At 38.4% G+C, this 13,205-nt stretch overlaps 1 protein-coding gene across 5 annotated transcripts in view; it reads left to right on the forward strand.

The window, feature by feature from the left end:
• Positions 1–13,205, forward strand: part of LOC126035434 (chromodomain-helicase-DNA-binding protein 1) — a 105,775-nt gene that overhangs the window by 47,378 nt on the left and 45,192 nt on the right. For 3 of the 5 annotated variants that reach the window (XM_049793976.1, XM_049793977.1, XM_049793978.1), the window contains exons 3-7: positions 5,508–5,715; positions 7,167–7,268; positions 8,619–8,686; positions 10,837–10,986; positions 11,286–11,539. In XM_049793976.1, the coding sequence (XP_049649933.1) occupies positions 5,508–5,715; positions 7,167–7,268; positions 8,619–8,686; positions 10,837–10,986; positions 11,286–11,539 (782 nt within the window). The remainder of the gene's footprint in view (positions 1–5,507; positions 5,716–7,166; positions 7,269–8,618; positions 8,687–10,836; positions 10,987–11,285; positions 11,540–13,205) is intronic. The other 2 variants (XM_049793979.1, XM_049793980.1) reach the window with 2 other exon arrangements.

The following is a 13,205-nucleotide window of genomic DNA, read 5'->3' on the forward strand; positions in this document are numbered from 1 at the left end:
TGACCCTGTGGGGTACCCATGCTGGAGCAGTGTGCTCCTGAAGGACTGTACCCCGTGGAAGGGACCCATGCTGGAGCAGTTCGTGAAGAACTGCAGCCCATGGGAAGGACCCACGTTGGAGAAGTTCATGGAGGACTGTCTCCCATGGGAGGGACCCCGTGCTGGAGCAGTTCGTGAAGAACTTCAGCCCATGGGAAGGACCCACGTTGGAGAAGTTCGTGGAGGACTATCTCCCGTGGGAGGGACCCTGTGCTGGAGCAGGGGAAGAGCGTGAGGAGTCCTGCCCCTGAGGAGGAAGGAGCGGCAAAGACAACGTGTGATGAACTGACTGTAACCCCCATTCCCCATCCCCCTGCACTGCTGGGGGGGGTAGGTAGAGAATTTGGGAGTGAAGCTGTGCCCGGGAAGAAGGGAGTGGTGGTGTTGTCCTAAAAGCGGATTCATTACCCGGTGTGCAATAGACCAATCTCACACACTCAGGAGAGATATTGCTTTATTCTGCGCAAGGTGCTCAGTGGACTTTCCACAAATCAAGCACACCCAGATTCATCAGGTGTGTCCCTTTTGTACAGTAACAATTGCACCTAATTTATTAAACTACTCCTACCTAGTACATGTTCAAAGTATCTAATGCATATGCATAGATGCATATCCATGACACATCAGGTGCCTTCTCCGCATGCGCGGGGGTCTTGGGTGGTCTTTGGTGGTCGTTTGGGGAGGTAGCCCCTCCTTGCTTTGACCGCTAAGCCGCTCTGTATCGGGTCAATGGTTCATTTTCCTGCCAAGAGGGACGCACCATCAGTCAGGAAGAATAGAAAGGATCAGAATTGGTGCTCCAGGTGAGGCACCATTAAACAGGAAGAACAGAAAAGATCACAATGATCTTGGCTAACTAACTTAATTTAAAACAGGACTTTCTAATCTACCACAGGACTTTCTGTATCTGACATCAGTGGGGGGGAAGGTGTTTTAAGATTTGGTTTTATTTCTCATTACCCTACTCTGATTGGTTTGGCAATAAATTAAGTTAATTTTCCCCAAGTTGAGTCTGTTTTGCCCGTGACAGTAATTGGTTGAGTGATCTCTCCCTGTCCTTATCTTGACCTGTGAGCCTTTTGTTATATTTTCTCTCCCCTGTCTAGCTGAGGGGGGGAGTGATAGAGTGGCTTTGGTCCAGCCAGGGTCAACCCACCACCACATCTCAGGGTCTTTCTTTGTAGAAACACTGGTTTTAACTCTGAGGCAAGTGCCCACCATCCTGGCAGAGACCTAGAGCACTTCCCTGGGCTGTGGGCCTACAAGCCAGGTGCACGGCCCTTCTCACGTGCCCTTCTGCACACCCTGCTGTGCAAACTGCAGTGCCCTCTCGATCCCTGTTTGCATGCCCTGTTCGCAGTTTTCCATTTTATTTTTGTGTGTGTGTATATATATATGCAGATATTTTTTTTTTCCCCTAGGTTTAAGGAAAAAAAAAGATTTCTATGAGAGAGCAGAGGCAGTGTTTTTGATAGAGGGAGTGGCTAAACTGAGTTCCTTGTTCTTAAGCCTTTTCATGACACCTATGTTAGTGTAAGATTGAATTTGAAAGATGCTAGCATTAAGTTCTTATTTTTAAAAAGTCAGTTGAACGTCATAGTTTGAAATACTGACATATAAGTTTTACACTTTGTGAAAGAAGGAATGCTATGTTTAAAAAAAAAATAAATTATTTTTTTTAAGGTTTGGCCGAAGTACAAGAAAAACAAGGATACAGTCTGCACCTGGAAATAAGTGACAGCTAGTGATTTGCCTTGGCATAAACTTGTTCTCTTCTGGCTCTTAGACTACAGTGATCTCGGCGGTAGAAATAAAAAAATATCAATTTTCTCTCTGATGTTTGGAAAAGTTGGGGTTTGGGGGTGTTTTGGGGGGAGGGGGGGTGGTTTGTTGTTTGGGGTTTTTTAATGCTGAAAATTGAGCATTTATCCTGTAGCATTTACTGTATAGTATGTGTTTTGCCTAGGGTTCCTCATCATCGTTACTGTTGGCTTAAATTCATTGTATTTCTCAGAGGAAAGTCCTTTGATATATAGACTATTGCAGCTATTTGAGTTTTAAAAGTATTGTGTCATGCAGTGCTGCTTGTACGGTCTCAGCAATCTGTAGTGTATCTTCATTGCAGAATATGCAGAATGTACTCATATATTTCCCTGCTTCCTACCTCCTTTGTAGATACAAACTTTTGGGCTATAATACTGCTCTTGTAGGGGTTGTGTCTCCAAGTCAAAGTTCTACTGAAGCTTAGGGTAGAAATGGACCTCCCCCCAATGAGAACACATGATAAATTAAATGTGTGCTGGTAGTCCTCGGAGCCTTCCACAGCTGGTCATCCTGTGGCCAGTGAATAGGCAAGTTCTCCACACTTCAGTAAAAACGAAGTCACAGCTATTCATCTTGTCTGTTTTTTGTGTGTGCTGTATTTACATCAAGATCTCTGCAAATATGTGGTACATATAAGAGGGTGTACAGACAGAAACTCTAGTGTAGTTTCACACAGCTGCGTTAATTTGGATGACTAGAGTTGAAGTAAACTCTACCCAGTATGCACTAGTCCTCTGCACTTGAACTCCCATAGGTACTTTTTACCAGTGAATTTGAAACTCTTTAAAGCCTGTATGAGCACTGCCATAGCATCTCAAGATTTGATAAATGTTTTAGCAAGGCCTTGTTTTCAAAAATACTTGCTGATGCTCAGTTTGCCTTTTCCCATTTTTCTTGTTGTGCTGATTTAACACTGTGGGATAAGACAGCTTAGTAAGACCTTGTGGATGGTAGGGCCTTTAAACTTTATCTTTCTGGTTTTTCTTTATTCTAAGTACAAATTAGCTGTTAGTCTACAGTAGTGACCCTGCATTCTTCCTCGTAGAGGGTTTCATTAAGGTAGCCCTGAAACAATTGTGGTGAACCTTATTATTTGATTTTTTTTGTTTCTTGTATTTTCCTTTCTTCACATCCCCATCCCTCTTGCTTCTAGCTACAGATTTGTACTATAATCTTGCATTTATTAAAAAGTCAGTTGAATACTGAGTTTGAAACCTTTACTCTTTTTCAGGTGTTACTATTAGTTGATACGCAGTTTGTTATGTCCACATTCAGGAACATGCTAGTTCCTAGCAATAGGACCATGCTGGTTTCAACATCCCAAGGGTATTCAAATTTTTCAAAATTCTCAAACACCATTGTAATTAGACACTGTTGCCAAGATAAGGAGCCTACGTATTTTGTCTGAACACTGAATATTGTATGATCCACATCTGTTGATGGATTGGTATTACTTAATGGAGAACATAGATGATAGCTAGTTGATCTCTTCATAAAGAAAATGATTTGGAATTAGTAGAGTTCTTTACATCTAGCTCCTGAGCAAATACTTGCAATATCTATTAGACTTTTTCTTTCTATCTCACAATCCTTTTGGTTTTGAACTTGCCGCTTACTTCCTATGTTGAAAAACATTAAACTGTTAAAAATTCCCATCAACTGTGAATCTTCCTGACATGATTTTTGCTTATTTATCTAAATGTAGGATTTAGGCATTTTTGGTGGCATTTTGTCACAGGGACTTGTCTGGCAGGTATTTACTTGTGTCTCAAGGTTTCTCCTTGCTGAATTTTCTTCTCTTCATGTACCATCTTCCATAGTCCCTGTGATATTTACCTATGGCACTATGCTATGCTGAGAAATGCTATTGTTTTATAATGCTCCAATTTGCCCAACACTTAAGGTAAGGTAACAGTTGTGTACAATAATACTATTGTATTTAAAATATCTTTGGTGAATCATGGTGGATGTTGCCCTTAATTTCTGGTAAATAGTTTAAACTCCAGTCATATTATACAGTGGGTGCTTTGCTTTTATTTTTCAAGTCAGGTTAATGTTAGTGGTATAGCATCATGCCTGAAGTAGGCCCTTGATGACAGGAATGGGAAGTTTGGAAGCAGCCTTGTTGCTCCCCAGTTTTCTCCTCAGCAAGTGTAAGTAAACCCAGCAGTCGTATTTCTTCATATCCCCCACTTCAAAATAAGGAAACTTTTTCATGGTTTGCTTCTTTCTTTCAAAGTCAACGGATGCAGCTGGTTGGTTGAGGTGCTGTCTACAGGAATCAGTTTGTGAACAGCTTCATTTTTTTTCCCTCACTAGTACAATTTAATTGGTGTTAGCAACAGGGAGAGTAGTTGTTCTGTTTTGTGGCTTTAAATGTTGTCAATTAAGTGTGTTCCAGAGCGGAAGATGATCAACCTACCACGCCCCCCCCCCCCCCCCCCCCTTGCTGGCTGGCAAGATGAATTGTCCTGGCACTGATAGGCTTAGGCTTTGATATCAGCTTTGGGGGTTTTATTGTTTTGGATTTTTGGTATTATCTTTACTGGGGGTTTGTTTCTTTTTAAATGCTTGCAACCCAAGTGTACATAATTTACAATTATTTTGCTTGTGTGGTGTTGTAATTCCAATGTTTTCCCTCTTGATATCTCTAAAGTATGGTAGTATTTAACCTAATGAGGAATTTTATTAAAGTCTTAACTCTGTTCCTTTGTAAAATTGTTTTAGAAAACCAAATGTTTCTATGGTTTTGAATAGTCATGAAATAAATGTTTAACTTGAAATATTATTCTATTTAAATATGTTAAATCTAGTGTGAAATAAATGTAGAGGTGGAATAATCCAGTGGCCAAAGAATATACTAAGGTCACTGATTATATGACTTGGCACAAGTCATTTATTCAGTGACAAATTCAGAGTTTGTCTGTGTGGGGAATTTTACTGCTGTTACTTTAACAGTATAAGATGGTCTGCATGAATTTATATTATGTGTGACAACACACTTCTGGTTTTCCAGTTATTTTTATAAACACTTTATTTAATCAAGTGTTTGGTAGTATTTTGTATATAGTTGGTCCAAATCACAACATGAAATGTAGTTTGCAAGTGCTTCCTTAAAGATACTTCTTTTTTTTCCCTATTTTTTTTAATGAAAAGAGTAAAACTAGGGAAACAAAACGGAGTTTATAATTGCTTTGAAGAAATGCATGCTCAAAAAAAAAAATTTGGGAGGGGACACACTACTGATCTAAAAAGACTTAAAACAAGAGTGTGTGTGTGTGTATACACAAAAATACGTGGGGTTTGATAGAGCTAAGTAAGGGTTTGGGTGGGTGAGAAATACCCTCTTTTGACTCCTCTACATTAATGATTAATGGTCTCCCTTCTTTCTTGCCTGTCTCTCTCCCCCCCCCCCCCCCCTTTTTTTTTTCTTTTAAGGTTTAGTGAAAAGGATCTGATTAAACTCTGAATTTTCATTCCTGATTTATTTAATCCAGTACATTCATTTGCATGCTATCCATGTGTCTGGGTTAACCTAACAATTGATTTATATGTGAAACTAAAGCCTTTTTAATGTGACTTTTTTTTTTTTAAATCCTATTTAATTAGCCATTGTGTAATGTCGTGTTAATTTCTAATTGCAGCCAATCAGATGATGATTCTGGGTCAGCATCAGCTTCTGGATCTGGTTCAAGCTCTGGAAGCAGTAGTGATGGAAGTAGCAGTCAATCATGTAGCAGTGGCTCTGAGTCTGGTTCAGAGTCAGGCAGTCAATCAGAATCAGAGTCTGACACATCTAGAGAGAAGAAACAAGTTCAAGCTAAACCACCACCAAAAGTTGATGGATCTGAGGTAAAACGAAACATGTAAATTAACCCTTTGTGGGGGAAAACCCCCACTCTGTGCAGAGTAGTTTTTATTTAAACAAACAAAAACCCCATAATTTTTACTTAGAATTCTAACTTGATCGGTTTAGTGAATGCACATGGTTAGCTCTCATAACAAACATTGGGCTCTTAAATTCTCATCTCTGTAATACCTACAGTTAGATAATTACCTAAATTTTATCACACAGAAGCACCTATCAACTTATTGCATATTTTTGAAGACAAAGGCACACATACATAATGTTGTTATTTCTAAAAATTTTTTAAAGTTGTCTCTCTAATGCTTAGTTTCTTCATATCAATAAATGATTGTATGACAATTTCAGACTTAGATGCAGCTTGTCTTCTGTATGGGGATAAAGTCTTCCAAATTTAGAAGAAAAGTGGTGTTTAGAAATCCCTTAAATGCAATGGATGAAAGTTACCTAAATTCTCCTGTTTCTCTGTGTAATATGGCCTTAATTTGGATGATGTATATGAAAGGTAATAAAATATTTCCTACCGTAAGATTCAAAGGCTGTTAAGGATTCTTTTTTTTTTTTGGGGGGGGGGGGGGGGGTGTTGTTGTTGTTCGTGTTCATGCTTTTGATAGTGTCTCTCACAGTATCCTTCTGGACAAAATGTCCAGCACACAGCTTGACAAGTCTATAATATGATGGGTGAACAATTGGCCGATGGGTTGGTCTCAGAGAGTTGTAGTAAATGGGGTTACATCAGGCTGGCGGCTAGTCACCAGTGGAGTTCCCCAGGGCTCAATGTTAGGGCCAGTTCTCTTCAATGTTTTTATAAATGACCAAGATGGTGAAAGGTCTCGAGGGCAAGACTTATGAGGAGCAGCTGAGGTCACTTGTTCAGGTTGGAGAAGAGAAGGGAACAGGCACTGGACCAGGGAAGTGGTCAGAGCACCAAGCCTGTCAGAGTTCAAGGAGCATCTGGATGATGCTGTTAGCCATGTGGTTTAGTTTTAGGTAGTCCTGTGAGGAGCAGAGGGTTGGACTTGATGATCCCTTCCAACTTGAGATATTCTATGATTCTATGTACTTCAGTATTCCCATAGGAAGCAAAAATATATCAGCTAAGTGGCCTGAAAGGACTTATCTAGATCAGTTTAAAAATTTACTTTAAAAAAAAAAAGTTATCTTAATAATACAGAGGCCTGCACAACTATTGTTACACTTACTGTAAAAATCGTGCTGGCAATTCTCATATAACATTCCTTTCTGCAGAAGTCTCACTACTTTAAAATGCTATCCAATATTATTAATGCATGTGGTATTTTATAGTGAGTTTTTTATTATTAATAAAATTGAGATCCGTCTTAATAGCGATGCTGCTCATCTTAAGAAAAGTAAGTATGTGGTAAACTTTAAAGTTTCAATAGGTTTAAATGACTCTTGTATCTGAATTCCAATTCAGTTTTGGAAGTCCAGTCCAACTATACTTGCTGTGCAGAGATCAGCAGTGCTCAAGAAGCAACAACAGCAGAAGGCAGCCTCATCAGACAGCAGTTCAGAAGAGGTGAATAACATATAAATTAGTAAATAAAATGTAAACATGCATGTCTCATTACCCCACATGTTAGAATAAAATTATGTAGAGCCCAGTTCTGTTCTCTTAAGTGCGTGTGTATGTTTAAAAAGTCTTGGTTTAGTCTATAAAAGTAATGTTCAAATAACTGACATGTTTATAAGGAAACATGGGGGGGGGAGAATTTAGTTGCATGTTTTCAGGTGAGTTGTGCCAAAATGATAGCAGTTGAGATTGATATTTTTAGCTAGATATTCTGTGATGTATGGACAAAATTTTCAAGTCACGTAGTATTAACTTTCATTGTATTTCTGCCTTCTGAGTTCCATAAAGACAGTTAAAAATGCTAAAAGACTTTATATAGAAACAATAGTATAGTGAAAAAGGTAGCTGTTGCAGTTTTCAAAAGCACCATATGGAACAGAAAGCTAGATTTTTGCAACTTTTGTAACAGTTATAAAAGAATTCTTGTATTTTAAGAACCATGCTTCAATTTTAGAGATTTTTAAAACCTAAACCATAGGCTAAACAAAAATTGACTTTGTGCAGTAGGAATATCTTTTAAGGACACTAGTGACTGTGAATTAAAATTTATTTAAAAGCAGGTTTTCATATTTTCTTCATTATTAAAAAAAAAGTAAGCATTGCGATCACAAGTCTTTAATCATTACTGTGGGTGGGGGGGGTTGGTGTTGGGGTTTTTTTTAGTCAGATTGAAACTAAAAGAAAGAGTTAATCATATATAGTTAAAATATTAATTTATAGCTGTTGCCAAGTACTCTTTTCTGGAAGACTCTTTTTTAGGATAAAAATGATCGAAATTTAATCTCTATGAGATTGGGTTTAGGGAAACAATTTTAAGAGGGTTCATCGATTTATTTATTATTTTTTGTTTAGGAGTGGAGAGAAAAGAAACATACATGCTATTCTCAAAATTTTCTTAGTGGTGTTTAAATGTGAGAGGATATGAAAGGTGAGAGAGCTCTCAAAGGGCAGGAGATTTTATTAGGCTTTTGATAGAACCTTCATCTTGATTTATTAACTTGCAGCAGTCTAAACCATGACTATATGTAGGCACAATGATTATATTTTAAGACAGAGTTTTTGTAGTGTTTTCTAGAGTTCTGCTGACATGGTATATTGATAGATGGAGAAATATGAAATCAATAGCAATCCTGATCTCATTCAGTATCAGTGGGTACACTGAGGGGGATGAAGAGGATAAGACATGAAGAATATGATTTCAGTTTGAAAGTAGGAGCTGAATTATCTTTTTAATACTAAAAATACTTCATTCTTTTTGTGGTAATGAATTGTATATATTCTTTTCTTCATCTGCAGGATTCATCAAGCAGTGAAGATTCTGCAGATGACTCTTCCAGTGAAACCAAGAAGAAAAAACATAGAGAGTAAGATGTTTTTCATAAATAATATAATTTTTTGTTATGGTGACATAATGCTTATAATTACCCAGGCTTCACTTCTCTGCACTTGAAATACATAATCTTGTGCTTCTCGGTTTTGATTAATGTTTTGGAATATTTAGAAATAAATACTCTCAAAGGAACATATGTATCGCTATTAATTTCTGAGCAAAAGAGTCTGTATTACCTACAGTGTTACTGAAAAATGTTCATCAGCACTTTTTATTTTTAAAGTAGTCTTATTTGTGGCATATTTTTGAGTTGAAGGTCCTCCCTGAATATTATTGAAGAAATAGGAAACTACTTAAGTAGGTTGTCTCAGATAAAATTTAAGTTGGAATCCTGTACTTCATGCCAAATTTTTAAACATTTTAGAGGCAACCCCCCCCAAATTATTACAGGTTTGACAGTAATAAGCTCTCTTGGCTAGTCAATAAAACTAAGTTGAAATTGAGCTGATTTTAAGCTGTAGATAAAAAAGTTTGTGAAAAAGGTTATACCTTCTCATTGGTAGTGACCTGGGGGGGGGGGTTGTTGGGGCATGTGTGTTTTTGTTGGTTTGGGGTTTGTTTGGGGGTTGGGGGATTGGGGGTTTTTTATGAACAGTGTATAGAAATTGAATCATTCTCTCATTCCTCTTCTCCAGTTAATTGAGTCATCTCAATATTTAGTGTTGCCAATATAATATCTTCAAGAAATGGGGGGGGGGGGCAAAAAAAGCTTGCTATGCAAAATAGTACTTCTCTAGTGATGAATTGTTATTCACAGTCTTCTGTTACTTAAGAATGAATGCACCTAATAACATACTCGGTTACAGGAAAGATATTTAAGTTTAGAAACTAGTAGCCAAATAACCTCATATATCCAGTGCTTCAGGATCCAAGCCCTAGAATATGGTGTTTTATATGTTGTCTGTATCTCCAAATAAATACAGGTTGTGGATTTGCATAGGGTGGGGGAGTTGGTGAGTTGGGCAGGGTGTTATTATTTTGGGGGGTTGTTGTTTGGGTGTTTTTTAATTTACTGCCTGCAGAAAACAAAAATCTTTTAAGGAGACAGATGATTCTATAGTATTTCCAAGAAACACAGATGTATTGACCACAATAAAAATGTAACTTCTGGGACCAATGTATATTTAAGTGAAAGAAGTGTGAAAGCACTGATTCTTGGGCTTCCTGATCTGAAATTTAATGAAAAGGTCTTTGAGTAATATTCCACCTTTGAAGGCCATTAGTACTGTTTGAGCATCTTGGTCAAAGACCCCTAAACCTGATAATAGGTGGTAGTATAAAGATTTAGCAACCTTTCAAGAATGCATGCCAGACTTTACTTCCCCCCCCCCGCCAAGCTATTAAGATTAAATTTCTTTGTACAGAGTCTGTACAAACAGAGCCTGAGGTAAGATACTGTCGATCATTGGGTACATCTTTCCTGTTGCAAAGTAAAAGATCTCAGCTAAGCAGGAGCACAGAGATACTGCCGCTGGGAGTCACAAGTGGCTTACTCATAGTATCTTGCATGGTTGTGAAGCACTGATTTAGAAGCTCAGTGAGGGCTTTTGGGAGCCAATGCCTCTCAAATTGCCATGGTTCAAGTCTTTCTGTGTGTTTCTCAAATCTGATTCTGCATTATTTTTGGTTCCTGTGCTGAAGTTCCTAATTATTCACATGAGGCACAGGGAACATAGCTGTTGAAGAATTTGGGATTTTGCAAAATATAATGTTATGGGGTTTTATGACTTGAGCATAGGTAAGTTCCAGTAAATATGTATCTTTCCAGCTAAAGTCTTGTTAAGGACTTTGGGTTTATTGATGTCAAATTAACTCAGCTATTAAAGCTGTAATTTATACAGAAATCCAGATTTTTGGCTTGATTTGTTTTTTACATCTACCTCTTGATAACAGAAAACTTAATTCAACTCCCTTTGAAGCCATTGGGTATTTTTACCTGTTATCCATTGATGATAAGTTTCTGTCCTTCTAGCTGAAATGACTATTATAACATTTTTATTTCTGTGAAGAATGTTGAAATTGAAGTAGCAAACCTGTGGTCAGTACCTGATTTAAAAACAAAACAAACAAAAAACCTCCCAAAAAACTAATGTGAGTTACTGTTTTGTCTCTCAATATGTACAGTGAAGACTGGCAAATGTCTGGGTCAGGGTCAGTATCAGGAACTGGTTCTGATTCTGAATCGCAGGAAGATAGAGAGAAAAGCAGTTATGAAGATAGTGAATCTGACTATGAGCCAAAAAACAAGGTCAAAAGCCAGAAACCTCCAAGCAGGTAAGAAGTCTTGCATTTTAGATACTCTGGTACTATTTCTAATTCGTAATCGAGTATTGTACTACTATACAGGCAAATGAAAACATTAATATTTATTACAGAACTTGAAGACTTTTTTTAAGCTACAAAAGATGTTATCACACCAGTGGTTTCTGTTGAATACCTCTTTCCTGCCTGCTTCAACTGAAAGTGGTGTAACTGAGCAGTCATGAAATATATGTATTCAGAAACAAATACAGAAGGCTTGTAGCTGTCTGTGTTGAAACCCCACTGTTGTGTTGTATCTTATTGTCTTCAAGAATTGAGCCAAAAAGCAGCAAAAAGATTGCAGGACAGAAAAAGAGGCAGCTTGATTCATCAGATGATGATGACTATGACAAGAGAGGATCTCGTCGCCAGGCAACAGTCAATGTTAGTTACAAAGAAACTGAAGAAACCAAGACAGATTCTGATGACTTGTTGGAAGTTTGTGGAGAAGATGTCCCGCAGCCTGAAGAAGATGAATTTGAAACTATAGAGAAGTTTATGGATAGTCGAATTGGCCGAAAAGGAGGTATTTTTTATCAGCGTGCTTAAGATGCTTAAGATGCATTGCGGTGCAATGTAAACAGCAGTTGTTCTCAGCTGTAGGTGACCAGTGATGTCTGTAAAATAATAAGTTTAAAAATACCAGAAAGTAATCTTATTTTGGTTTTCATACTCATGTTTCTTTTGTAAGTCTTATAAAGTAAAACTTAGAAGAACTTCAGTAACTAATTAATGCAATAAGAAAAAATGAAGTGGAATATAGCTCCATATTGCATAAATGCATACCATACTGTTATGTCAGTATTTGTACATCACTATTTGTACAGTTTATTGATACCTGATAGGTATAAACTGTATACAGGGGGGTGGAGAAAAAGTAGACTGGATAGGACAGCTAACCAGTAGCCTGAATGCTGAAGGATGATGTTGGGAAGGCTGAACCACTGCGATAGTGACTTCAGTTATTCCTGTACAAATAGTCCCAATACAATGCAATGGATAGTGGAATCTAAAATTTCAGTGGTATGCTTGCATGTGCACTTCTAAAAGTAATTTTATGAATGATGGTAGGGGTGTCATATTTCCAGCATCTGATGGGATGCAGTGTCCTGCTTATGTGGGGTTTCTGGGGGTTTGGGGATTTTTTTTTAGCCTGCAAATTAGGGTTCTGATTATAGAAAACTTGGGCCTACTCATACTTCAGAACTGCCTTTCTCCATTAGTTATATCTGCTCTCTAGAGTTTCTGACCTATCTCAGAGCTTGCACTCTCTTTCCTCTCAACTTTCTTTTCCCATACTGTCCTAAATTCCATTGTATTCTTACTCTAGCCCCTTACTCCAATGCACAGTGTCACTGCTGTGTTAAAAGCCTTTTGGACTAGGCTTCTTATATTCTGCATGCCCAGATGTTGTTACTGCTTGTGCTGTCCTTTGCTATTGCCATGCTCTGTTGCTATATCTGTCCCCTGCATCTGGTTGGGTCCACTTCCTTATTTGGCTCTCCTCACAGAAATGAGCCTGTTTCCTGCTGCTAGTGTGCTTCATCTGTAATACTGACTGTATTCAATTAAAAATTGCCCCACGTAAGATTCCAAAGGGTTGGGGGGGAAGTAGTAAAATGAGTTTAGGAAGAAATAGTTCAAGAGCAGCCCATCCCAACAAGCAGGAAGTCAGGCAAAAATGCCAGTACGCCTGCATGCATAAACAAGGAGCTCCTGGCAAAACTCAAAACCAAAAAGGAGGTATACAGAAGGTGGAAGCAGGGACCGGTAACCTGGGAGGAATACAGAGACACTCCAAGAATGCAGAGATGCAGTTAGGAAAGCCAAAACCCGCTTGGAACTGAATCTGGCGAGGCCTGTCAAAGGCAACAAGAAGGGCCTCTATAAGTATATAGGTGACAAAAGGAAGACTAAGGAAAATGTGGGCATGCTGCTGAATGGAGCAGGGTCCTGGTAACGCAGAACATGAAAAAGGCTGAGGTACTGAATGCCTTCTTCATCTCAGTCTTTACTAGCAAGACTGGTCTTCAGGAATCCCTGGCCCCAGAGACTGGGGGAAAGTCTGGAGCAAGAAAGATGTACCCTTGGTGGAAGAGGATCAGGTCAGGGAATACTTAGGCAAACTGGACATGCATAGGTCCATGGGCCCTGATGGGATGCACCCACAAGTGCTGAGGGAACTGGCAGAT

Source organism: Accipiter gentilis, chromosome W (assembly GCF_929443795.1).
Source record: "Accipiter gentilis chromosome W, bAccGen1.1, whole genome shotgun sequence".
In the NCBI taxonomy this organism is placed as follows: Eukaryota; Metazoa; Chordata; class Aves; order Accipitriformes; family Accipitridae; genus Astur; species Astur gentilis.